This window comes from Sciurus vulgaris (genome assembly GCF_902686455.1).
Source record: "Sciurus vulgaris genome assembly, chromosome: 18".
Classification (NCBI taxonomy): domain Eukaryota; kingdom Metazoa; phylum Chordata; class Mammalia; order Rodentia; family Sciuridae; genus Sciurus; species Sciurus vulgaris.
Genome location: NC_136479.1, coordinates 3419001 through 3443774, shown reverse-complemented (window position 1 = coordinate 3443774; position 24774 = coordinate 3419001). Strand labels below are relative to the sequence as shown.

General features: G+C 47.0%; 1 protein-coding gene across 3 annotated transcripts in view; it reads left to right on the top strand.

Moving 5' to 3' along the window:
* SRL (sarcalumenin) overlaps positions 1–21411 on the top strand; it is a gene marked incomplete at its 5' end in the record, with an annotated part of 40369 nt that extends 18958 nt beyond the window's left edge. For 2 of the 3 annotated variants that reach the window (XM_079120026.1, XM_079120025.1), the window contains 5 exons: positions 8881–8982; positions 9994–10089; positions 15671–15787; positions 16544–16777; positions 18220–21411. In XM_079120026.1, coding sequence (XP_078976152.1) covers positions 8881–8982; positions 9994–10089; positions 15671–15787; positions 16544–16777; positions 18220–19031 — 1361 coding nt within the window. In that variant the 3' untranslated portion in view covers positions 19032–21411. Of the gene's footprint in view, positions 1–5795; positions 7137–8880; positions 8983–9993; positions 10090–15670; positions 15788–16543; positions 16778–18219 lie in introns of all 3 variants that reach the window. The other variant, XM_079120024.1, reaches the window with a different exon arrangement.
* Positions 21412–24774: the final 3363 nt, after the last annotated feature.

The following is a 24774-nucleotide window of genomic DNA, read 5'->3' as shown; positions in this document are numbered from 1 at the left end:
TCTTCGATTGCTGCCTTTGTCCTATCCCCTGTGTGAATCATTTTGGGGCTAGAGTCTAGCCAGGGACAAGTTGTCCCAGTGAGATTAGCCTTGACTTTAGGAGTTTGGCCAGGAAGCCAAATAAACCTTCCAAGAATGGCTGTCTCTTTCACTGCACCCCAGTCACCCTTGTCTGAAGAAGAGGTAAAAGCCAAAAGAATGACCAGAGAGGATCTCGGTCTTTCCTCTGCTAAGGTTTTTATAGGTGTTGGCTTTCGGCTGAGTTATCTGATGACGCCTTCCTCTAAGAAGTGGAAGAACAAGGGGCCCTGAGTGGGGAACACTGTAAGATAGATCAAGAAAGAACAGAGAGCAGAAGAGGCTGCTGATGCATACCTGCCCTGCCCAGCCCAGGAGTGTTCAGAGACAAGACAGAGAAGAAGGAAGGGTCAGGCTGCCACCTCAGCTGTGTGACTGTGTTCTGACGTGTTCCCAGCCACTCTGGAGACACAGCCTATGAGAAGCCAATGCATGGGCTGAAGACAGCGGAGAATGACTTGGGACTCCTCTATGCTCCGAGTCAGGGATCCTGACCACCTGGGACAGCCAGACCCAGGCATAGAATGAATTAATTTTTCCTTGGGATTTGATTATTGAAGACTCATTTGCATAATTGTGTATGAGTGATGGTCAAAGAATGTATTTATGTGTGACTTTGGACTCCATAGTTTCTGTTTGAGTAGCTAAGAAGTCACATGGAAGAATAACCTCTGCAGATCTTTGTTAGAAATGTCTGCTAAGGGGCTGGGGATATAGCTCGGTTGGTAGAGTGCTTGCCTCGCAAGCACAAGGCCCTGGGTTCAAATCCCCAGCACCACAAAAAAAAAAAAAAAAAAAAAAAAAAAAAAAAAAATGTCTGCTAAGGAGACTGGGGCAGGCTGGAATGGAATTTGCAGTGAAGTGAGCTCAAAACAGGCCAAGAAAACAAATGATCTTGGGTGCTTAGCTATATTCTTCTGATCTCCACTTTCAACTTCAAAACAGCCCCTGGCACTTGATGCTGAGGGAAGTCTTAGTGAGTCTCAGAGGTTGGTGTTCTTTGGAATTTGTAGCTTGCAGAACCTACAGCTGCACGCTGACTCAACCACAGAGACCAGGGTCTGTGCTTGAAAACTCTGCAGGTGTTTTAGCTACCTGTGTGGAGTTTGGTTCCCAGGCAGAGCTCTGCTGGAATGGCTTGCTGAGCAATCATCTTAGCTATCCTGTGTCTGCTCCTTCATTTCAAGAGAGGTTGCTACTCCTTCCTTTTTCTGCCTTAGAAAGCTGCAAGGAGGATTAAAGAATAAGAAGAGGAGACTACCTTGGAAACATGAAGTTTTATGGGGGTGATAATTGGATTTAGCTCAGAGTCTCCCATCTATGGATAGACAAAGTGAAAAGATACTGCGAGGCGGAGCTTCTTGGGATGCTGGAGAAGTTGATAAAGAGGAAATAAGAGGAAGGTTTTTATAAGGAGAGGAAAGGAGCTGTGATTGCCAATCTCCCCCTTCCTTCCCCTTCTTAACAGTGGGACAAACAGATCCAAGGAAGTACTGAGGGGGCCATAACCCTGACCTGTTTTGGCTCCCTTCACCCCTTAGGCAATTCTGCTGCACTTCAAAGGACATGGTTTATAAACCACCTGGGGAGCAGAAAGAACTCTGGACTTTGTAAGGAAGCTATATCCCAGCTCCTGTCCTCCAACAAGCCTTTAAAGCTCTCTGGCCAGGACCTCCTTTTTCCCAGTTGGACTTATCAGGCCCTTGGCAACTCCACAGCACTCTGAGTCCATGGAAGGTGCTTTGGAATGAGGAACTGAAGAAGCAAAATCAAGGTGTTTGTTTAGTGGTGGAGAGAAGAGAGGAACTGAGTCCAGGGCTACTACTGAGTCTCTGGAGCTGGTGGGAGAAGCTGAAAGCCTGGCTCCCAAAGAAGGGCTGATGACAGAGGGGGCATCCAGAGAGAAACAGGACTGGCTTGTCCCATGCTCAGCCTAGGTGAGTGGGACTGGCCCAGCCTGTCAGGCTCTTGGGCCGTCTGTGGTTTCTGAGGCTGAGCTGGGGGCCTGCTATTCATATGCTGTGACATCAGTGTCCAGGCTTCGCTGGGGCTGGGGCTGTTGTGTCAGCAGCAGCACATACAGTATGGTACCTCATATCCTGGAGTGGGCCCAAACTCATTTTCCCAGGACTCAACTCGCACTCCTCTGTGCCCTCCCACACCTCCTGCTCCAGGTGCCAACAGGGGCTATAGCAAGAAACTAGGGAGGCCAGGGAGGGAGGGAAAGACCCAGGACTGGCCTTGGATCGCCAGGAATTGAGTTGAATGTAATGGGAGGCTCCTGGGCCTCTGATGTGCCTCCCAGGGAAGACTTGGGCCCAATGGCACAGCTGCTTCCTGGGTAGTAATCTAAAGACTCAATGAGATAGCTTGTTTCATTGAGGGACTGTGTTAAAGAAGTTTTTTTTTTTTTTTTTTTTTCCCCCCCTTTTTTAGCTCAGGAAAGAAAGTCAGAGGGCATGAAGCTGTCTTTTTCACTTCAAATTGTGTAGCAGGTCAGGGGCAGCATAGCACTAAGCTGGGAAGGGTGTGGATATAAATGAGTGTGCAAACACTCAACTTCCTGTCCAGGGCCCAGAAGTGGAAATGCACAGTGTGAAGGTCATGGCAAGCCAGCATCCATAGTTCCTCATACCCCTTGGGACTAGGCAGGTCTCTTACTCTGACCGGGTCAGAGGGTCTTTTGAGAATATCAGAAACGTTACAGGAAGTCAGAACTAAAGTCCACGTGTCTTGGTGTCATTGCCAACACTGCCATCGTCATCACCATCACTGTCACCATCATCATCCTCCTCACCACCACCACCACCACCACCATCATTATCAGGCAACAGGAATCTGTGGAAAAGGCTAGATTCCCTAGAGGAGAGGCCTCAACCACTGCTATTACAAAAGCAAATGCCAGGCCATAGGAGACCCCCAGCTGAGGAGCCCCCAGGGGGTACCCTCCCCATGGGGAGGGGCTGTGAGCACAAGCCTTGGGATGAGGGTTATTTGGTTTAGCAGCTGCAGTGGTTTGTGATCTTAGTGCATTAGAATTGCTGAAGATTTTTTTAAAAGTCTGGATGCTGGGTTATAGCCAGGGACTATTTAAATCAGAACCATCAAGGAAGGCGAGGGAATATGGGACCAAGAACTAGGTGGTTCCATCATGCAGCCAGTACTGAGAGCCATAGGTAGAGAGGAAGTTTCATGGGTGTCGTAGACCAGCACCTCTCAAACCATAACTGAGCATTTTGTCCAATGCCAATTTCGATCAGTGGGTTCTGACTGGGGATGGAGAACTGTCTCCAACAAGCTCCCAGGTGTTGCTGAGGCAACTGGTCCTGGACCATGCTTTGAAAAGTGAGAACCCTGCTCAGAAGCTGGGCCATCTCCTTCACAGCTCTGCAGTCAAATGGCCTCCGCCAGTTATTGGCTATGAGACATTGGTAAGGCCCTCAATATCTGGTTCTGATCTCATCTCTAAAATGGGACTTCAAGTAATACTTATTTTCCAGAAGCAAGTAAGTAAAGTCAGAGAGATTAAGTTCATGCTTTATGTTGACTGCATCCTGAATAATTATAAAAGCTTATCTCACCTAGTATATATTATATGTCTTGCTGCTTGGAGGACTACCAGTCTCTCCTTGGGTCAAACCAAATTCCTGCCACGGATTCTTCTCCAGGCTAGGGGTTAGGGAGCTATAGGTGCAGGGGCAGAATCAGTACTTAAGTGGTAATGAAAGAATTTTTTTTTCTGGTGCTAGGAATTGAACCTGCATGCTAGTTAAGCATTGTACCACTGGATTATATCCCCAGCCTCCCAACCCCCATTAAAAAATTTTTTTTAGTTGTAGATGGATAAAATACCTTTATTTTATTTATTTTTTATGCAGTGCTGAGGATCAAAACCAGTGTCTCTCACATGCTAGGCAAGTGCTTTGTCACTGAGCCACAACCCCAGCTCCCCCACCCTATTTTAAAGTATTTTATTTTGAGACAGGGTCTTGTGAAATTGACCATGACCTTGAACTTGCAATCCTCCTGCCTCAGTCTCCTGAGTAACTGGGATTATAGGCATGGGCTACCACACCTGGCTATGAAAGAAAATTTAATTGAGTAACTTCTAGCTTCCCATCCTGCCCCCCAACTAAGGGATCAGGAGTTCTTACTTATACCCATATGTAATCACAGACCTCTTTTAGCACTTTCTGTGAGTCAGCCTGGGACCTGGGAACACAGAATTAAGACATGGTTCCTGCCACCCGGGAGCAGTCTGGAGCATGAGTCAGGAGGGAAGGCACTTTTAGGCAGGGACTGAAGTCACTGCGGGAAGGGGTCCCCTGTGCCCGAGCATATCACAGACCAAGAGTTGGCAGTTTTGGGTTCATCACCCCTCAGCCATGTGGTGGCCACATTTCTGGGCAGGTCAAAGACCATCCACTAATTTGTCTCTAAAACTTTTCTGCCAGTAATGAAGGAAGTTGAATATGATCATGTTTGTGAAAATGCTTGCAGAATAGCTTTATATACTAGTATAGCTTTCCTTTGTAGTAAAAGGCCCTGAAGCTTTCCATCCTTCCTAATTTGAAATAGGTTGGCTATCCACAGGGAGTAATGAGAGAATATCCTTTAATGATCCCTGGAGGCTCTCCTAGCTTTCTGAGAACCAGAGAGAGGGTACCTCATGGCAGAAAGATTTTTCTTCATGGAAGACAGAGAAGAGAGCACTAGGCTTGGCCTGAGAGAAGGGTGTACCCAACAGGGTGTAGGGGGAAAGAGGCCTTGAGAGTCAAGGGAGATGGGACTGTCTCAGCTACCTCAAGGTGAGGTGTACATGGTCCCCTCATCCACATGAGCCTGCACTATCCTACGGTGGGTCCTCTTCCTTAACAGATCCCAACCTGGGCAGGAGGGGCAAAAGGGATAGGCCTAACCTTTGATTCCTGCCCCATTTTCCAAAATAATTAAACTTGACCTTTGGCAGCAGTCTCTGGCACAGGCTGGGCCCCTGTTTGCTCTCTCCTGCTCTTCCCTCTTATGCCCTCCCTCTCTGGGTAAAGCTGCAGGCCCTTAGAAGGGGATCCCCTTAGAAGGGGTTGGCTGAGGCCACCGGGAAGCCTAGGCCTGCCCGTTTTGGATATCTCCTCCTTAGTCCCTGTCCCCTTTAATCTAAGGTAGTGTGGCCAACAAATGCCTGCCCATAAGGGGACAGAGTTAGATGTGTGACTTAATAAGGTTGAGAGCCACAAGTAATCCCCTAAGTACTTTGCCATGTAACCTAAGATTATCTGGCCTGCAAACACCTGTTTTCACCCCTTTGCTGATAGCAGTATAAAAAGCATGCTGGTTAATGACTCTAGGAACTGACCAGGGGTGGAATGTACAGACATTTGTCCTATCGTGGAAGTATCTCCTCGTGAGCCAGGCAGCACGTGCCCGTCAGCAAGGTTGAAGGACTGCAAGGGCTCACCCGAGTTTCCATCCGCATGTAGTCATCGGGACCTAGTGGGGTGGCATATCCTCTAGCTCCCTTAGTGATGGGCAATGGGTCAGTCCTTTAACATCTTGGGATGGAGGCAGGTGGTCATGACAACCTGGGGAGGGAGGCATAATGCTGCACACCAGGCACATGCCATACTCTCGTGAGTGGGACCTAGATTGATGTAGACTCTTTTGAGAAGCAGAGCAAGTGCCAACCCCGTGAACTGACCAATCATGTTCTAATCATTTAGAACTGCAAGTCCCTGCTTCGGGTGGCACAGAAGATGTTGGCAATTTGTTGGAGAATCATTTCTCTGCTGGAGACGCAAGTCTAGAGGAGAAAGAAAGGGCGCTTAATGCAGATGCGGCCCCTGGAGACAAGAATCTGCTCCTTCACTACCCAGACGGCAGGGAGGCTGAGAGCTCGGAGCAGACCACCACCGGGGCCCCTCCTGCTGCCACTGGCCTGGGTTCCGAGCCAGAAGCCAGCCTCTCCAATGTCTCAGCCTCAGAGTCAGCTCCACCTGGGGATGCTATGGGGACTGGGGAGGAAGAGGAGGGTCCCCCAGTGGCAGGCACCCTTCCTCCAGGAGGGGATGAGGGTCCTATGGAAGAGGAGAGGCCAGAACCCAGTTTGGGAGTGGGACCAGGAGAGGAAGAGGCTGGGCTGGGGCACCTCGCTTCAGGATCGTCCTATGGGGAAGCAGAAGGACAGGAGGAAAGTGACAAGGAAGCTAGGGGAGTTCTAGGAGACAGCTCCATGCAGGAAGCAGGAGCAGGGGTGACAGAACCTGAAGCCTCGGGGGCCTCTCCTAGCGTAGAGGATGAAGAGGTCCACACCCCAGAGGCAGAAGCTGAGGGTAGCCCAGGGCCTGATCACCAGCTGGTAGAGCCAAATGGAGCCCCCATTACCACATCTGTTGGAGAAGAGTCAGAGAATGACAAGGACACAGAAGCTGGGGAGGTGGCTGAGGACCAGCCACAGACCCAGGCCCATGCCCCGGAGGCAGAAGGAGAGGACAGCCCAGGGCCTGATCACCCACCAGCAGAGCTAGATGGAACCCCTGTTGCCACATCTGTGGGGGTAGAGTTGGAGACTGAAAAGGACACAGAAGCTGGGGAGGGGTCCAAGAACCTGGGGAAACCCAGCCTCAGCCAGGAGGCTGGCCCAGCCACAGAGGCCAGTGAAGAATCTGGGGGTGCCCAGAGCTCCAGCACCAGAGAGACCCAGGAGGACCATCCCACTGAGGGCCAGGCACCAGGGATGCCTGAGGAGGACCCAGATGAGGCCTCCTCTGAAGAAGAGGGTGGTGAAGAAGGTGGAAGTGAGGAGGAAGGAGGACTTCCATCCACAGAAGAGTCTGGAGAAGACAGTGGCGATGGGGCTAGCTCAGAAGAGGAGGGGGGCGCCTCCAAGGAGCCTGGGGAGCTCCAGGAAGCAGCGGGAGACACAAGCTCTGGGCAAGAAGGGGCCCAGCTTGGCACCAAGGAATTAAATACAGGGTCCGAGGGTGGCGAGGCCCAGGACACTGAGACAGATGAGCCTGAAGAGGGACACCAGGGGAGGGGGAATCCTGTAATTGCTCCTCAGGGTAGGAATTGATTCCTTAAGGCAACCCCAGAACCTTGGGCATCCCCACTCTTCATGGAAGTCTTACATAGAGCAGAGCAATCAGGGACGGGATGTGCAGGAGAGCCCCTGGGTAGCTGTGGGCTTGCCAGGGGGGCCTGTTTGAGGTACTGGCTTGGGGAGGCATCCTCTGGCTTCCCCAGTGTGGGGGGTACTGAGTGAGAGAGTCCAGAGGGATCTGGCCATTTCTGAACTGGCTCTCTGAACTTCTCCTTTAGGATTGCTAGAGGCACTTTAACATGGACCAGTGCCTTAAGGACAAGGGACAAGAGGACTGATGGCAGGGAATTAGGCCCCAAGTCTGGCTGGTGAAGCAATGTGCAGGGAGTTAGAGGGCGGTTGGGAATTACAAGGTGATCACCTCGTGAACGAGTTCCTGGGTCTCCCCTCGAAGACCTCCTGTAGGAGGAATGGGAACTGCAACTGAGGGGTCAGAACCCAGGCTGACTGCAGCCACTGATGTCCCTCAAACGTCCACCTAGAGCAGAGTAGCCCTCAAAGGGCGAGGGAACAGGAGGGGAGGGCAGAGGGCAAGGGCAAGGCTATTGGGCGGTGATGCTGGGACACTCAGGCCCCTCCATCTTCATTCACTATGAGCACAAGAAGAACAGAAGTCAGGCTTTTGGGGTGGGGGTTGGGGTCAGGTCTTCACTTTTCCAGACAGCTTCCACGCAGGTTTCCTTGCAGAACTTAATGTATATACTCTGTCAGGTGCTTATACTCTCCATAAGTGGTGGGCCTGCAAGCAGTCAGCACCTCCCTGTTCCCTGTCTTCCTTTCTGGAGCCACATGGGTTTGAACTCCTGAGACACTGCTTGAGGCATATGGATACTGGCCTCCCTCTGTCCCACTGGTCCAAGTCCACCTGCTCCTAATCTGAGATCCTCAGCAGGTAGCCTGACTAGAAAAGGTTATGACCTTAGAGGCCTAGGGAAGTGAGCAGCCTATGCTCTGGAGCTAACTGGTGGTGGCTAACACACACACACTCATGCACTCACCAAATTCTGCAGTGACTCCTTCTACCCATTCTCCTGACAGTGTGATCCTGATAACTCATTTGCTTGCTCAGTTGTCTGCTTAGAGTCCCTGACTGGCTCCCATTGCCTCAAATGAAATTCAAACCTCTATGGTGGCCTTTAAGGCCTCTGTGGACCTCTTTAGCTCCCCAGCACTCAGCCCTCCTTCCCTGTAACCGGCTACAGACTGCTTCTCTGCTTGTTGCTAAACAATTCCTATCTGGTCCTCCATAGAAACTCCTCTCTCTTCACTGATTAACCCCTTCTCTGCTGCAGACCTCAAGGGAGACTCCTCCAAATCTCTCTGCTAAGGCTATAGGCTAGGCCTCATAGCTGCTTGAATTCTTCATCTCATAGCTTCCTCACTGTTCTTAATGATTACATATTCTAAAGACCCTTCACCATCTTTTCCCCACTAGACCATGGGAAAGCTCCCTGTGGGCACCATTGTATTCCCAGTAGGATGCTAGGTGCTGGACATGTAATAGGTGCTCAGTAAATAAACTGGATCTTGACACTTTGAAGTTAAGTTTGGATTTTCTAATTTTATCCTAAAGGCAGAACTTAATTCAGTTCAACCTGGCAACTTGTTCAACACCTGTTTGAGGCCCAACCCTGGTCCCTCTCTCTGGGGCTTACAGCTCAGCTGGCCTACTTTGCCCTGACCCTGTTGTCTGCTTCTCCCCTCAGAAGAAACGGAGGATGTAAGCGAAGAAGCCCCAATGAGGGACCGCTCCCACATCGAGGACACCCTGATGCTGAATGAGGACAAGCCAGCTGACGATTACTCAGGTAACCAGAGGAAGGAGACAGACAGGCAGCCCTGTGACCAGCAGCCAGGCAGAGTCTGGGAGGGAGAGAGTATCAGGATCGTTGCTCTGAAACCAGAAGGGACCACAAAGAAGGGGAGAGCTCTGGAGGAAGGGGGTGCTGTGTGAGGTGACTCCATGAGCAGGGCCACCACCAGCATCTCCAGGTTGATAGGGAGGCAATCCAAGCTGGGGGACCACTGCAAGGGCCGAGGGCAAATCCCAGGGCATCCCCATAGACTCTGCCCACCTCTGTGCTCTAGCAGAGATGATAGTTAATGAGACTCAGCCCATTTGCTTTGATGTTTAGTTTACAAAGCTCTTTCCAATCCCGTGTTTCATTTCATCGTCATAATGACCTGAGGATTTCAGTAGGGCTTGTCCCCTTTAACTGATGAGCTAGCCACACTCAGGGCAAGGCAGCAGTTTGCTCTTGGTGACAGCAGAGAGGAGCAGAGTGAAGGCAGTTCCTGAGCTCAGTCCTTGTGTCCTCACACCTGGCAGGCTCTCCCAGGAGGCACTCAGGATGTCTGGGTTCTCCCAGGAGCATGGGGGTGCGGTGTTGGGCAATGGCGTGGGTAGCTGTGCCGCGGACCTGCTGAGCACCTGGCCTCTTTGACCTATGGGTCTAGGGCAGCACAAGCAGAGGCAGGCAGCAGAGATACAAAATAAATGGAATTCTCATCTTTCAAGGAAAGGGCCTTCAATTGGGCTGTAGGTTGAGCTAGTGTTTCCAGATTCACTGTTGAGGTGGGAGGGAGAAAAAAGTTAGGTTTAAAAGATGATGATTCAGGAGACTCTTGGGTAAGTAGGAGAATGTTTTTGGCTTCAGACATTGGGATGTGGACCACCTCCCTCCACAAAAGTGAGCATATCACACACTCTGGGTTGCCAAGGACCCTGCTCCCTGCAGGGGTAGAACTACCCCGCAGTGGAGGAGCTGCCTAGAGTCTGCCTAGCCTGATGCTCTCCTCTTACCCCTCTCTGCCCACAGCGGTGCTGCAGCGGCTTCGAAAGATCTACCATTCGTCCATCAAGCCCCTGGAGCAGTCTTACAAATACAACGAGCTTCGGCAGCATGAGATCACAGGTATGGCATGGCTCAGAGTAGGGGCCGCACCTCTGAACCACCCTGACTGCCTGGGTGCCTACACATTTCATGAGCTCAGTACGTGATATGCTCAAGGACACCAGGGGCTGAGCTCTCCCGAGGACTGGGCAGGATGGGGACCTCAGTCCTATGAAGCACCCATGTCTAGGAGGAGTGATAGTACTGTACAAGGGTTTGACAGATAGCATTTCATTGTTAAGCATTTATGTCTCAGTAGCAGATTTTGATTTCTAGGGCAGCGATACTAGTCAGGGAGCTTCAATCACTTCTGTGTTCCCGGGGCCTCCAGGGCTTCCTGTTCACTTATGGATCATGTCTGAGTCCTCTTGACTGGTCTGCATTCCTCCCCTCCTATTTATCATTCTTACCAGGTGGCTTTCCTTGTACCGGGATTCTTTGAAAATAATAAAAATGAGACCTACTTCTTTTTTTTTATTTATTTTAATTAAAAATCATAAATTTACATAGGGCAATGTTGTTTGATTCATTCTGTTATTTTTCCCCTTCCCCCCACCCCTCACACCCCTCTTTTCCCTCTATACAGTCCTTCCTTCCTCCATTCTTACCACCCTCCTTATCCCTAACCCTAAACCTAACCCTAACCCTAATGCTAACCCCTCCTACCCCCCTTATATGTCCTCATCCACTTATCAGCGAGATCATTCGTCCTTTAGTTTTTTGAGATTGGCTTATCTCACTTAGCATGATATCCTCCAATTTCATTCATTTGCCTGCAAATGCCATAATTTTATCATTCTTCATGGCGGAGTAATATTCCATTGTATATATATGCCACAGTTTCTTTATCCAATCATCAACTGAAGGGCATCTAGGTTGGTTCCACAATCTGGCTATAGTGAATTGAGCAGCTATGAACATTGATGTGGCTGTATCTCTGTAGTATGCTGATTTTAAGTCCTTTGGGTATAGGCCAAGGAGTGGGATAGCTGGGTCAAATGGTGGTTCCATTCCAAGCTTTCTGAGGAATCTCCATACTGCTTTCCAGAGTGGCTGCACTAATTTGCAACCCCACCAGCAATGTATGAGTGTACCTTTTTCCCCACATCCTCGCCAACACCTATTGTTGCTTGTGTTTTTGATAATCGCCATTCTAATTGGGGTCAGATGAAATCTTAGGGTAGTTTTGATTTGCATTTCTCTTATTACTAGAGATGTTGAACATTTTTTCATATATCTGTTGATTGCTTGTACATCTTCTTCTGTGAAGTGTCTGTTCATTTCCTTAGCCCATTTGTTGATTGGGTTATTTGTATTCTTGGTGTAGAGTTTTTTGAGTTCTTTATAGATTCTGGAAATTAGCGCTCTATCTGAAGTATGAGTGGCAAAGATATTCTCCCACTCTGTAGGCTCTCTCTTCACATAACTGATAGTTTCCTTTGCTGAGAGAAAGCTTTTTAGTTTGAATCTATCCCAGTGGCCATTACGCTAAGCCCATGGCCAATATCATTCTAAATGGTGAAAAACTGAAAGCATTCCCCCTAAAAACTGGAACAAGACAGGGATGCCCTCTTTCACCATTTCTATTCAATATCATTCTTGAGACTCTAGCCAGAGCAATTAGACAAACCAAAGAAATTAAAGGGATATGAATTGGAAAAGAGGAACTCAAACTATCCCTGTTCACTGATGACATGATTATATATTTAGAGGAACCTGGAAATTCCACCAGAAAACTCTTAGAACTCATAAGCGAATTCAGTAAAGTAGCAGGTTACAAGATCAATTGCTCATAAATCCAAAGCATTTTTACACATAAGTGATGAATCTTCAGAAAGAGATTGGGAAAACTACCCCATTCACAATAGCATAAAAAAATAAAATACTTGGGAATCAGTCTCACAGAAGAGGTGAAAGACCTCTACAATGAGAACTACAGAACACTAAAGAAAGAAATTAAAGAAAACCTTAGAAGATGGAAAGATCTCCCATGTTCTTGGATAGGCAGAATCAATAGTCAAAATGGCCATACTACCAAAAGTGCTATACAGATTCAATGCAATTCCAATTAAAATCCCAATGGTGTACCTTACAGAAATAGAGCAAACAATTATGAAATTCATCTGGAAGAATAAGAAACCCAGAATAGCTAAAGCAATCCTTAGTAGAAAGAGCGAAGCAGGGGGTATTGCGATACCAGATCTTCAACTCTATTACAAACCAATAGTAACAAAAACGGCATGGTATTGGTACCAAAATAGACAGATCAATGGTACAGAATAGAGGACATGGACACAAACCCAAATAAATACAATTTTCTCATACTAGACAAAGGTTCCAAAAATATGCAATGGAGAAAAGATAGCCTCTTCAACAAATGGTGCTGGGAAAAGTGGAAATCCATATGCAACAGAACGAAACTAAATCCCTATCTCTCACCCTGCACAAAACTCAACTCAAAATGGATCAAGGACCTCGGAATCAGATCAGAGACCCTGCATCTTATAGAAGAAAAAGTAGGTCCAAATCTTCAACTTGATGGCTTAGGATCAGACTTCCTTAACAGGACTCCCATAGCACAAGAAATAAAAGCTAAGACGTACTTCTTATATAAAATTGTTTTTAAATAGTGCAGAATAGTATAAATTGAAAAAAAGAAAAAAAAAAAAAAAACTTCCCTTCTTGATCTCCCACTTCTCCAGTTCATTACCAGAAACAACCTGAGGTAATCTCTTGTGAATGCTTCCAGACATTTCCTCTGCATACGTGAGCATAGAGAATGTCTTTCTTTTACACAAATGGGGTTGTATTTTGCCACGTGTGTGTGTGTGTGTGTGCGAGCATGTGCACACATAGGTTCCTCTTTTGGTGGCTGCTTGGTCCTCTCTTGCCAAGTGTACCATGCTTTGTAAAACCAGTACCCTCCTGAAGGACTTGGGGTGCTTTTCATTTTAAAAAAAAATATTCCAAGTATTACCATAATCATATTTTATGCAAGTGTATTTGTAGGATATGGTTTTAAAAGTGGAACACTGAAATTAAACATTTTGATAATTGTTGTCAAATTGCCTTTGAATATACCAGTTGGTACCCAGAGAACAGTAGACTAGCGTCCTTATTCCTCCACAGCAATGCCATTTTTAGTGTTACTTTGTGGTGCTGGTGATGGAATCCAGGGCCCTGAGCAGGGTAGGCAAGTGCTCTACCATTGAGCTATACCCCAGCCCTATTGCTGTTTTAATTGTGAGCGATATTGCTGTGTTAATTGGCTGTTTCCATATTATCTCACTTGATTCTCTCCATGGTTATATAACAGATAGGGTATTATCGGATCTATATTATCCTGTTTTACAGAAGAGGAACCTGAGACCTAGAAAGTACTATATTACCTGGGTCACACACCTGGGATTAGGATGGAGACTTTCTGTTTCTTCTCCCAGGAAAAAACCCTGTTCTACAGCTTCCCCTACTGCTTCTCACAAGCCTAAGAGTCCTCTTCTCTTTCATAGGGAACATACAGACCCTGTTGTGATTTACGGTCTCCTAGTGGCTCTCTTCTGTCTTCCACACTCACCTTCTCTTCCAGCCTTGACACCAAGAGTGGTGTGGCTCTCCCAGGAAAGCCCAGTCTTGAAGCAGCAGAGGCCAGGAGGCTGTGGGCGTTCCCAGGAATGGCACTCTGGAGGAAGGGCATAGGTTGCTGGCTCCTGGCCTTACTTTCTGAACTTGGCTCTTCTCCCCAAGTCCCTTGCCAGTTTCCTGCATGACCTCCTATCCCTGGCACTCTTTGCTGGTCTCTCCCACACATGCCTGCGATGCCCCCCTGCTGTCAAGGGTAGGAACAGCAGTGAGTCTGTGGTCTGTCTCAGAACCTGCAGGCCTGCAGGGCCAGTCTTGGCCTCCCCCAGCCCCACCCTCACCTCCACCCCAGAGCCAGGTAAAAAGACTTTTTGTGAAGTCTCTGTGGCTATAACTGGGGACACCTGCCACCTCCTTGCCTGCCCCAGCCAGATGGGGACCACTCATGTGTATTTACAGGCAAGGAGGGAATGGGTATGGCCATGGTATCCTTCCCAGGCAATGTATGTGTGCCTGCCATTCATAAGACTTCATCTTCTAGAACTTAGCTTCACTCCAGAGAAAGAAAACCAGTGCATAAAACATCTAGATTCAGAAGAGGGAAGTATCTTGTACTACAAAAAGATGGAGGAGAATATGATATCTACAAATACTGCTATACATGCATTGAGCTATCTGAAACAATATGTAAGAAATTAGCACCGGCACCAGGCCCAGTGGCACATGTCTGTAGTCCCAGCTACTAAGAGTTTGAGACCAGCCTGAGCAATATAGTGAGACCCCTGCCTCAAAAGGGGGGAAAAAAAAAGACATGAGCAGTGGTTACCTATTAGAGATGGCATTATGGCTCAGGCAGATGGGGATAGGGATGGAGGTTTTTTCATCATATACCTTTTTTATACTTCTGATTTTTGAGACAAGAAATTAAATAAAAATATAAGAATAAATGAAAGAAATAAAAAAGGAGGGTCTAGCAATTTAGGATTATGTGTAAGCTCAGGGAGACAGAGAAGTCTGGAGAACTTATGTAGGACTGATTATTCAGAGAAGAGCTGAGAAGGCATTGAGGAGGTCTGCAAATCTGCAGTGAGACTGGCTGCATCCGTCAAAAGCCTCTCACCCTCCCCTCCTGGCCCCTGCTTGTGTGTGTGTGTGTGTGTGTGGTACTGGGGATGGAACTCAGGTCCTCACACACAGTAAGCAAGTGCTTTACACTGAGCTACACCCCAACCCTCCCACCAGTTCTGCTTTTTATGCTCCCTAGCATGGACCTTGCACACAGGGCCCAAGAACCGAAGTATACCCTGTTTGGTCTTGTACACTGGCAAATGTGTCATGACTTTTGAACACTAACATTAGAGACTGGTCCTAGCACCCAGGGTTGAGTTGAGCCTGAGGTGAGGATTTTGAGAGCCAATGAAGAAAACTGTGGAGCTGGGGACAGGGCAGGGCCAAAGTTCAGATGGTCCCGGATTGTATAAGTTTCTTCCATGTCCTTTTTTCCTCTGTTATCAATTTGGGTCACAGTTTTAACTTCTTTCCTTGTGGAAATTCTGTCTTTCCTTTTTATGAACTGTTCTCCAGATTTAACCAAGAGACCTTGTTTGAACACAGAGTAAGCACTGATTCAGAGCTTGTGGAATTCACTTGGCAGATATACCAAGGATCTGGGCAAGGTCAACACAATAACTTCTTTTTCTAAAAAAAAATTTTTAGATGTAGATGAACATAATACCTTTATTTAATTTATTTATTTACATGTGGTGCTGAGGATCAAACCCAGTGCCTCACACATGCAAGGCAAATACTCTACCACTTAGTCACAACTCTAGCTCCCAATAACTTCTTTTAAATAAGTGATTGCACTTATAAAGCAAGAAAAGTGCCACTGATGGCTGCCCAGAACCAATGCACACAGAATTCCACGACTCAGCAGACAGTAGGGTGCAGAGTGCTTTGGAGAGCACTGTTACTCCTACAGTAAGAGTTTTTCACTTCCATTTCTCATCCTTGTTGCCCACAGATGGGGAGATCACATCCAAGCCAATGGTGCTGTTCCTGGGACCATGGAGCGTTGGTAAATCCACCATGATAAACTACCTCCTTGGGTTAGAAAACACTCGCTACCAGCTCTATACAGGTAAGAGATTTTTTGGTGTGATCATTAGTATTTGAATGTCATATGTAAATGGTACTATGAAAAATTAAAGCATTTACATATGTCTTCAATATAATGAAAAATACATACAAGAAACTTGTAGCTATACCAGTGTTCACAGCATCATTATCCAAAATAGCCAGAAAGTGGAAATAATCCACAAGGTCATTGATGGATAAATGGACAATCCAAATGTGGTCTGTCTGTATATTGGAATTCACTTGGCCTTGGAAAGGGATGATCGTGCTATGAGAATGTATCAGACACATCTGAGAGATGTTCCAACCTGGATGAAGCTTGAAGGTAATATGCTAAGTGAAAGCAGCCAGACACCCAAGGTTGAATATTGTATGATCCCACTCATGTGAGGTACCAGTGGTAGGAACATTCATAGATAAAGTAGAATAGAGGTAGCTAGGGGGTGTGGCGGGGGGAGGGGGGAGTGTTTAATGGACACAGAGTTTTTTTGGGGAATATTGAAAAAGTTCTGGAAATGTATATGGTGATGGTTGCTCTACGATGTAAATGTGCTAATGCCACTGGGAGGAAGGAAAGAAGGAAGGAAGGAAGGAAGGAAGGAAAGAAGGAAGGAAGGAAGGAAGGAAGGAAGGAAGGAAGGAAGGAAAGAAAGAAACCAGGAGCTTAGCAAACATGTCCTGCCCTGTGGCAAACCCTCCCTGAGAAACCTTGCTCACCCACCTTCTTCACAGTCATCTGTTTTCCTCGCCCTGCGTGTAGGTGCTGAGCCCACCACATCTGAGTTCACGGTACTGATGCACGGGCCCAAGCTGAAAACCATCGAGGGCATCGTCATGGCCGCTGACAGTTCCCGGTCCTTCTCACCCCTTGAAAAATTTGGCCAGAATTTTCTGGAGAAGCTGATTGGTATTGAGGTTCCTCACAAACTTCTGGAGCGGGTCACTTTTGTGGATACACCAGGCATCATTGAGAACCGCAAGCAGCAAGAAAGAGGTAATTTAGCACCCACTTTTGAACAGCAGGGGCTCTGTCTTAGAAAACTACGTTGGACAATGAATGGTGGGCAGGCAGTGGGAAGGAAGTTTAGCCAGGGTTGTCCAAGACCAGGAGATGCATTATTTACCTCCACTCCCTTCTCCTTGTCACTGTGGTGCCATCTGGGTTTTGGAGTGCTCTGTCCTCCTACCTCCCCAAGGACTGATTTGGTTTAGAGATGACCAATATTTCCCCAGAGGGAGAACTAGTTTTCTCTGTAAGAGCTCCAAGAGATCTGTGCTGTGACTGAATTGTCTTTGGGAGGCCCAGTCTGTTCTGGGTAGTCAAGGGGATGGATTAATTAGATCCCAATCATATTTGAGTTCTGGCTGAACTGGGCCTGTACTCCTGAGTTTGTTCTGGGACACACCTGATGTCCCAGTCTTCCTAACTCCCAGTTTCTGCGTTGTCAGTCCTGCTTCTGTCTAGGCTTTTGTCAGACTCTCCAGGATCCTGCTTGCCTTCAGGTTTCAGGGGAACACCACTTGGGGTCTGGCAAGCCTGAGGCCATGGCATAGGCCACTGCATGCTATTGTGACACAAGGCTATCTGCACTGATGAGTCCTAAACAGTGCAGTCATAGAAACATGTGACCAGATGCCTGATCTAAGTTTATGGTTATGACCCTCATTTGGGGTATAACTAGATCCTGTTTTACTAGTAATAATATCATCACTCACAATTGTAAGAGTAAATTAATCTCATTGTACCCCCATTATGCATTGGATAATTTTATGCATTATTGGTTGGTCATTGTAAAAAAAATGCAGCGTTTTCAGGATAGGTATTCCTCATCTCATTTTGTAAGTAAGAAAATTGAGGAAATAAGAAGCAAAAGGAATTAAAATATATTGAGCATCATTGTATGACTGGCAGCTTTGGTTCTGTGCTTTCGTGTTCATCACAACACAGTAATCTTCTCATCAGCTTTGATGTTACTGCTTTTCTTGTTTTATAGCTAAGGAGCTCAGGAGCATTTGCTATCCAGCTGTCCAGTGGCAAAGCCCAAATTCTGTCTGGGTCTTAACACTGGGTCCACAATTCTTTCTCCTAAATCTTGCATCCTCCATCACGTTCTTCCAATTCCCTGACTTCCTTAACAGTTTTTCCACTGCCCTAGACTTTTTTTAGACAGTTGGAAAATCTCCACCTTGAACAAGTATTTCACTTCCCTAGAGACTTGGATTCCACTGTAGATGAAAGGAAGGATCAGGCTGTTCTTGATTACAGGTTGACAAAGGGCAGGAGATATGCAATTCATTCTTCAATAGTCTTTAGAAACCGAGAAAGTCCCTAGAACATGAACTCTTTCAGCCCACAGAATGGTTTGGTTCTGAAGGGAGGCACGTGTGGCTTTGCATGAGCTCCACCAGCCTGACTTCTCACTCTGTGTCCTCAAGGCTACCCCTTCAACGACGTGTGCCAGTGGTTCATCGACAGAGCCGACCTCATCTTTGTTGTTTTTGACCCGACGAAGTTGGATGTGGGTCTGGAGCTGGAGATGCTCTTTCGCCAGCTGAAGGGACGGGAGTCCCAGATAAGGATCATCCTGAACAAGGCTGACAACCTGGCCACACAGATGCTTATGCGAGTGTATGGGGCCCTCTTCTGGAGCTTGGCCCCTCTCATCAATGTCACAGAGCCTCCCAGGGTTTATGTCAGTTCCTTCTGGCCACAAGACTATAAGCCTGACACCCACCGGGAACTGTTCCTCAAAGAAGAGATCTCCCTTCTGGAAGACCTGAACCAGGTGATTGAGAACAGGTTGGAGAACAAGATTGCTTTCATCCGCCAACATGCCATTCGGGTTCGCATTCACGCCCTCTTGGTTGACCGCTATCTGCAGACTTACAAGGACAAAATGACCTTCTTCAGTGATGGAGAACTGGTCTTTAAGGACATTGTGGAAGATCCTGATAAATTCTACATCTTCAAGACCATCCTGGCAAAGACCAATGTCAGCAAGTTTGACCTTCCCAACCGTGAGGCCTACAAGGACTTCTTTGGCATCAACCCCATTTCCAATTTCAAACTCCTCTCTCAGCAGTGCTCCTACATGGGAGGTTGCTTTCTGGAGAAGATAGAGCGGGCCATCACCCAGGAGCTTCCCAGCCTACTGGGTAGCCTTGGGCTGGGGAAGAATCCAGGTGCTCTCAATTGTGACAAAACAGGGTGTGGTGAAACCCCAAAGAATCGCTACAAGAAGCACTAGGTAGTGTGTAGCTGTTCTCGGGTCCCTGCTGGTGAATGAGCTTGTGTCCTGTCTGAGAAATCCTGGTTTATTAACCCTTTGAGCCACATTTGTGAGAATCAGTACACATTGGAGATTTGGGAGTTTTGTTGAGGCCTGTGGTGGGTGAAGGTGTATGGGTGTAGGGAGGAGAGTGGAAACTGTGAATTATAGTGTGCTTGTCTCGTTGCTTCGGTTAGGAGGCCTGATTGAGGCAAGTCAGGCTCTACTTGCTTTTCCTGGGTTCTGTCTTGGAGGGACAGAGAGCAGCTAAATTCTAGTGTATATTAAATGAGGGTCAAATAAGCTAAATGCAGCTGGAACTCCTTTTCCCCCTGTAAGTTGGCAGATAGTGAAGCCTGAGGGCTCTCAGGTCCATGTTGGCTCCTTCCACACAGTCTTCTGTTTGTTCCCCAACACTCCTCGACTCCCTCCCAAGCTTGGGCTTTCAATGGCAGATAGCCTCTTGGATCTAAATTTACCTGGGTTTTGAGCCTGTCCCTGGGAACTTCACTGTTTCTCCAGAGCACTAAGAGAGCAAGAGTGCCCAGGTCAGGATGAGGATCTGCCTCCCAAATGCCATTTCTGTGATGTCCCAGCTGGGGAGCTCAGACCCTTCACTGGCCCCAAGAGGTGGTGAGTGGGTGGTAAACTCAGGCTGTTCCCTCTTGGAAGTGACTCAGAGGGTTAATTGGTTTGCAGTGTGTCTTTGTCTATTGCATGTCTTGGAAAACTCAGATCCCAAAGGTGTTGGGTTTCAGAGTGGACAATGGAGACTTTGTTCCTTGTCCTTAGGGACTTTGCTGGGCAGTCAGCCTCTCCTAAATTTAGGAGGAGGCTGTTTCCACATTTTCACGGTGGGAGCACTTGGCAGAGAAGTTGTTCCTTCCAGTTCCCATTACCATGGCTTTTCCTGTCTTTTCTTCTCCATTCCCTGATGCACCAACACTTAAACCAGAGAAATTTCCTAGGAAATTTCCAGCACCAGCCATTTAGCATCAGTGCAACCAAAACTTAGGGTTTAGCGTCCACCTGTCCTTGGTGTGGTTAGCTGTGGAATGATGTACCACAGGACATCCAGGGCTTTCAAACACCAGTGAGTATGAATTTGTGGGTACATCATCCAAGAGAGATCGGGAGATGACAAACCTGAGGCCATAGAGAAAGAATGCAATTGTGAGAGTCCTGCATGGCCGGCAAGTACGTCCTTCAGAGGGGCACAGGAGTGGGGAGACCCGGTGGGTGAGTGCCCTTTGGTGGGAGTATGTACTATGGGACATGTGCATCTAGGGGACAGCCCAGGCCTGCCTTGAAGGGCTCCTTTTGAGGATTACAGCTGGCCAGTCCCCTTGGGAGCAAGCTGTCCTAGGGTCCTTAATCAAGAGACTTGGGTCAGGATCCACCAACACTAGGTAGTCATCTGGATCAGAAGGAAAGTTTGAGAAAAAGTCAATCAGGCAGTGTAAGCAGATTGGTGATCAGATGAGTTCCAGACAGTACCCCAATTTGAGTTGGCTTTGCTCAGAGTTCTTCAGTCCCATGCCTGCTAAGAGAGGCTGCTTCTATGGACTTTGTGGAGGACCGAGGTCCTCCCATGGAGAGCCAGAGGCTCCAAAGCCACCAGGACACTGTTGCAAGAAGCAAGCCAACTGGAAAAGAAAAGTGAGTTCTGTAAGGGGTGTCCATGGAGCCTGGTAGCTGGGCAGGTGAACAGCAATCTGTCCTGGGCTTTTCTTTCCCCGAAACGAACAACTCCAACCCCTCGGCCTCACTTCTGTATCACTTGCCTTCTTGGGAGACTATCCCTCCTGCCTGTCTATTTCACGCTGCTCATCCCTGTGGGTTGCTTTTGGTGTATCTGTTTTTTCTCAATGCAGTCAGGGAAATAAAGAATGTAGGACTATATGGGTCTTGTTATAGCTGTAATGTCACCATTGTTTTGGGGGAGGTGGGGGGATGAGGCTAATCAGTTCATGCAATATTAGTTTTGGGGAGATACTATACTATCAGTGTGCCCTCCCATTTTTGGATTTTTCTTTTCTCCATCTACTTTCCTTTTCTTCTTTCTTCTTTCTCTCCATTCTGTTCCTCTCCTCACTGTCTGCCTTACCTTTCCTTGACTGCCCACAGGCCTGTTGATCAATCAACATGGGTTCTAAGTACCTGTTTTTGCCCAGCTCTGTGGAGGATTCTGACTTTTAAGGACGATGGGGCTGGGAGCTGGGGAAACTGAGGACCCAGAGATTCCCCAAGAGGGGTCCCTGTGAGAATTTGTGCTGGAACAGGGGCTGACCCTTTCCAGTGACCTTTAGATTCTGATTTCACCAGGGAAAATGTCTCAATAAAGTTCTGATATCTTTAACATCTTGTCTTTCCTGATTGCCTCCAGCCAGGTGAATCTCTGATCTTCCTTTTATGTGGGAGAGTGTACTCATGTTCAGGTTTCTTGGGAAGAGGTTGATGAAATGCTTATTCTTGGTTTGGATGCTTCTGGCACCTTCCTTTGGTAGCTCCCTCCTGGTTCCAGCCTCTCAGGTGTTGAAGATGGCTTATTCTCTTGGTGGCTATGAGACTAAGGCCTATTATTGTATAATAAGATGCCTGCTCTCTTGTTAGTGCCTCAGTTCATCCTCCCTGGCAACCAAGGCAGCAGCCCATTTGAAATAGGGGTCATTGAAATTTCTATCCCCAGATCCCTCACAGAGGTGGCTCAGATACCTATACCAGTTGGTCCATGCCCTCGGCCATGCAGCTGCCTCCTGATTCCCATACCTCTGGTGGAGGAAGCCTGAGGTCAGCAGGAATGGTAAGGATGGCCGCCTCCCCTGGCTACTCCAGAAAGTGACTGCCCTCTTTCCCTATTGTGGGTGTGGGCCTCCTGTTCAGTTATCCGTCTGAACACCCCCTGGATTCGTGAGTGGTTGCCCTTCCAAGACCAATTTGCTATTTCTAGTGTCCTGGAAGTGCTCTTGAATTTTGAAGTTTTCCCTCTGTATCCTCCAAGAAGTTTCACATCTTTGCTTGAGGGCTGGCTTTGAAAGAGAAAGAGTGGGGCTCTGGAGAGGAGGTGGGAGGTTGCAATGAACCAAAAGGGGAGAGCTGGACCTAAAAATCTAGGCCATTGTCATACAGTTATGTCCAAGAGGATACAAGATTCAGTGGCTGTGACTGACATCCCAAGGTACACCTGGGTGCTCTGGAACAGGAGTGGCTGGTCTTAGGGCTGCGTGAGTGGAGTCATGCTATCCTATGTTTGCTTCCTGATAGGGAAAGTCTGTATGCAGTCCACAGACTCTGAGCAACTGAGCAAGCTGATCTACTAAGGTCACTTCTGCTCACCTGCCCCACCTCACCTTCTCCTACCCATTCTGGGAGAAAGGGAAAACTTTCCCTAGAAAAGTCTGGCAAGGTTTGTTTTGAACAGAAATATAATAATATGCTGGTTCCGGCTTCAAAATTGTGCTGTTTCACAAGCCTCATAACCCTACCACTTTTAGGTTAAGTCTGCCTTTAGGGTGCTAGAGCAACCAAACAGAAAATGGAGAAAACAAAACAAAGACTATTCTAAACAGCCAGGTAATGTGAGGGGTTCAAATGTAAAGAATGTTTTTAAGGGTCATATGTCAATGGAACATTGCAAGCAGTTATTACAAATAAGGGGCATACAAAAACATACATGTGATATCCACGTGTATTGGAAAACAGACGTGGGGTGCAATTTTGTGGCCAAATGATGCCTTTGTACCTAGCCCAGTGTGTGACACCTAGGAACTCTTTACCTGTGTGTGTTAGAATGAATACATGGGCTCTGGGGGAGTAAAGGTAATTATGTGTTTTGTGTTGTGTGTAGATGGTCCTGGGGGCAGAGGTGTGTCTGGTTTGGGCATGTGGCTGTGGCTGTGTAGGAGTAACTGTATGCATGTGTGAGAGTGGAATTCAGATTATGGGAACACGTGTGTCCACACAGATGTGTGCATGGGATGAACCTGGATAGTCAAACAGGGTGGAGACCCAAGAAGAGGCAGCCATGGAAGAACATCCTCCTAGTCCCTGGCTTTGCAAGTATGCCTTACCACAGTGAACTAAGGTGAAAGGGCTTGCGAGAACTTAACAAGTACTGGCAACATTTCATGCCAGTTCTATCTCCTGAGACATTAGGCTCCAGCTTCTCCCAACCCAAGGAAACCTTACTTTTTCTCTAGAAGACCATAAAGACAATAAAAATGAAACATTAAAAAGAAAACAGAAACTGAGAGTAGTAATATGAGGTTGTCTGCAGGAAAGGTATATTCAACATTCAATAGGTTGTGTCAACTTCTCATCCTCAGGATAAACTAACATTCATAAAGGAGTGTTTCCACATCTGCTTCCACCACGGAACATGTTCGTTTCTCACAAAGTCTGTGGGGAAGGAAACCAACTCTAGAATATCTCCTTGGTACCAGGAACTGGGCTTTAGACCCGTCGGCATCACCACCCTTACACCTTACAGTGAAGTGCTAATCATAGTGCTGTGCCCTCGGGACTCCTCTGAGTACTTTATGCACATCATTTCTTTTAATCTTCACAATAACCCCATAGGGAGTTAGATGGCTAGCACATTTAAGAGCACAGAGAATGATTGTTTGGAATTGGTCCTGGGCTTCCCCACTCGCTACGGGGTGGTCTTAGGTAAGTAACAGAATTTCTCTCTGTTTCAGTTTTCTTACTCACAAAATGGAGACACTGATAGTCCCTCCCTCATGGGATCTTGGTGGGGATTAAGTGGCTTGATATATGTAATGTGCTTGAAATAGTATACAGCCCACAGAGAGCACCCAGTAACTGTCAGTTGTTATTACTGTTGTTATTCATATTTTATCAATGAGACTGATGGTTGAGATAATGGCTTGTGTGCACAATTCTGTTCGACACCTGTCTCCCCTTATGGGTTATGTAGGTTACTTGCTTGGGACTTTCTTTTTTTTTTCTTTTTTGGGTATGAGTATTGAACTCAGGGGCACTCGACCACTGAGCCACATCCCCAGCCCTATTTTGTATTTTATTTAGAGACAGGATCTCACTGAGTTGCTTAATGCCTCACTTTTGCTGGGGCTGGCTTTGAACTTGAGATCCTCCTGCCTCAGATTTCCAAGCTCCTTGCTTGGAACTTTCTGTTCCCAAGCCTTTCTGTCCCCTTTCTTCACAAACTGGCAAAGATTCAGAGTTGTTTGATTTTCATTTTTTTAGTTGTAGATGGACAACTAAATACCTTTATTTTATTTATTTTTTTATTTTTAATGAGGTGCTGAGGATTGAACTCAGTGCCTCACACATACTAGGTAAATGCTCTACCACAGAGCCACAACCCAGCCCCTGGTTGATTTTTTTAAAATACTTTTATTTATTTATTTTTATGTGGTTCTGAGGATTGAACCCAGTGCTTCACACATGTGAGGTAAGTGATCTACTACTGAGCTACAACCACAGCCCCTGCTTAATTTTTTAAAAATGATCAATTGGCACCTTGAAGCTTGTTAGTAATAAATTTAAAACATTTTAAAGTAATTTTCATTAGGAAATTTATTGAGGGTTGTTTTTTAAACACATACTTAAAAGTAATTTTAATTCCATTTCACATTTGATCTTCTCCATGATCTTGTAAAGTAGATGGGAGGTATATTTATTATTCCTACTTCCAAATCAAACATGAGAAAACTGCATCTCCAGAGAAGTCCAAAGAGTT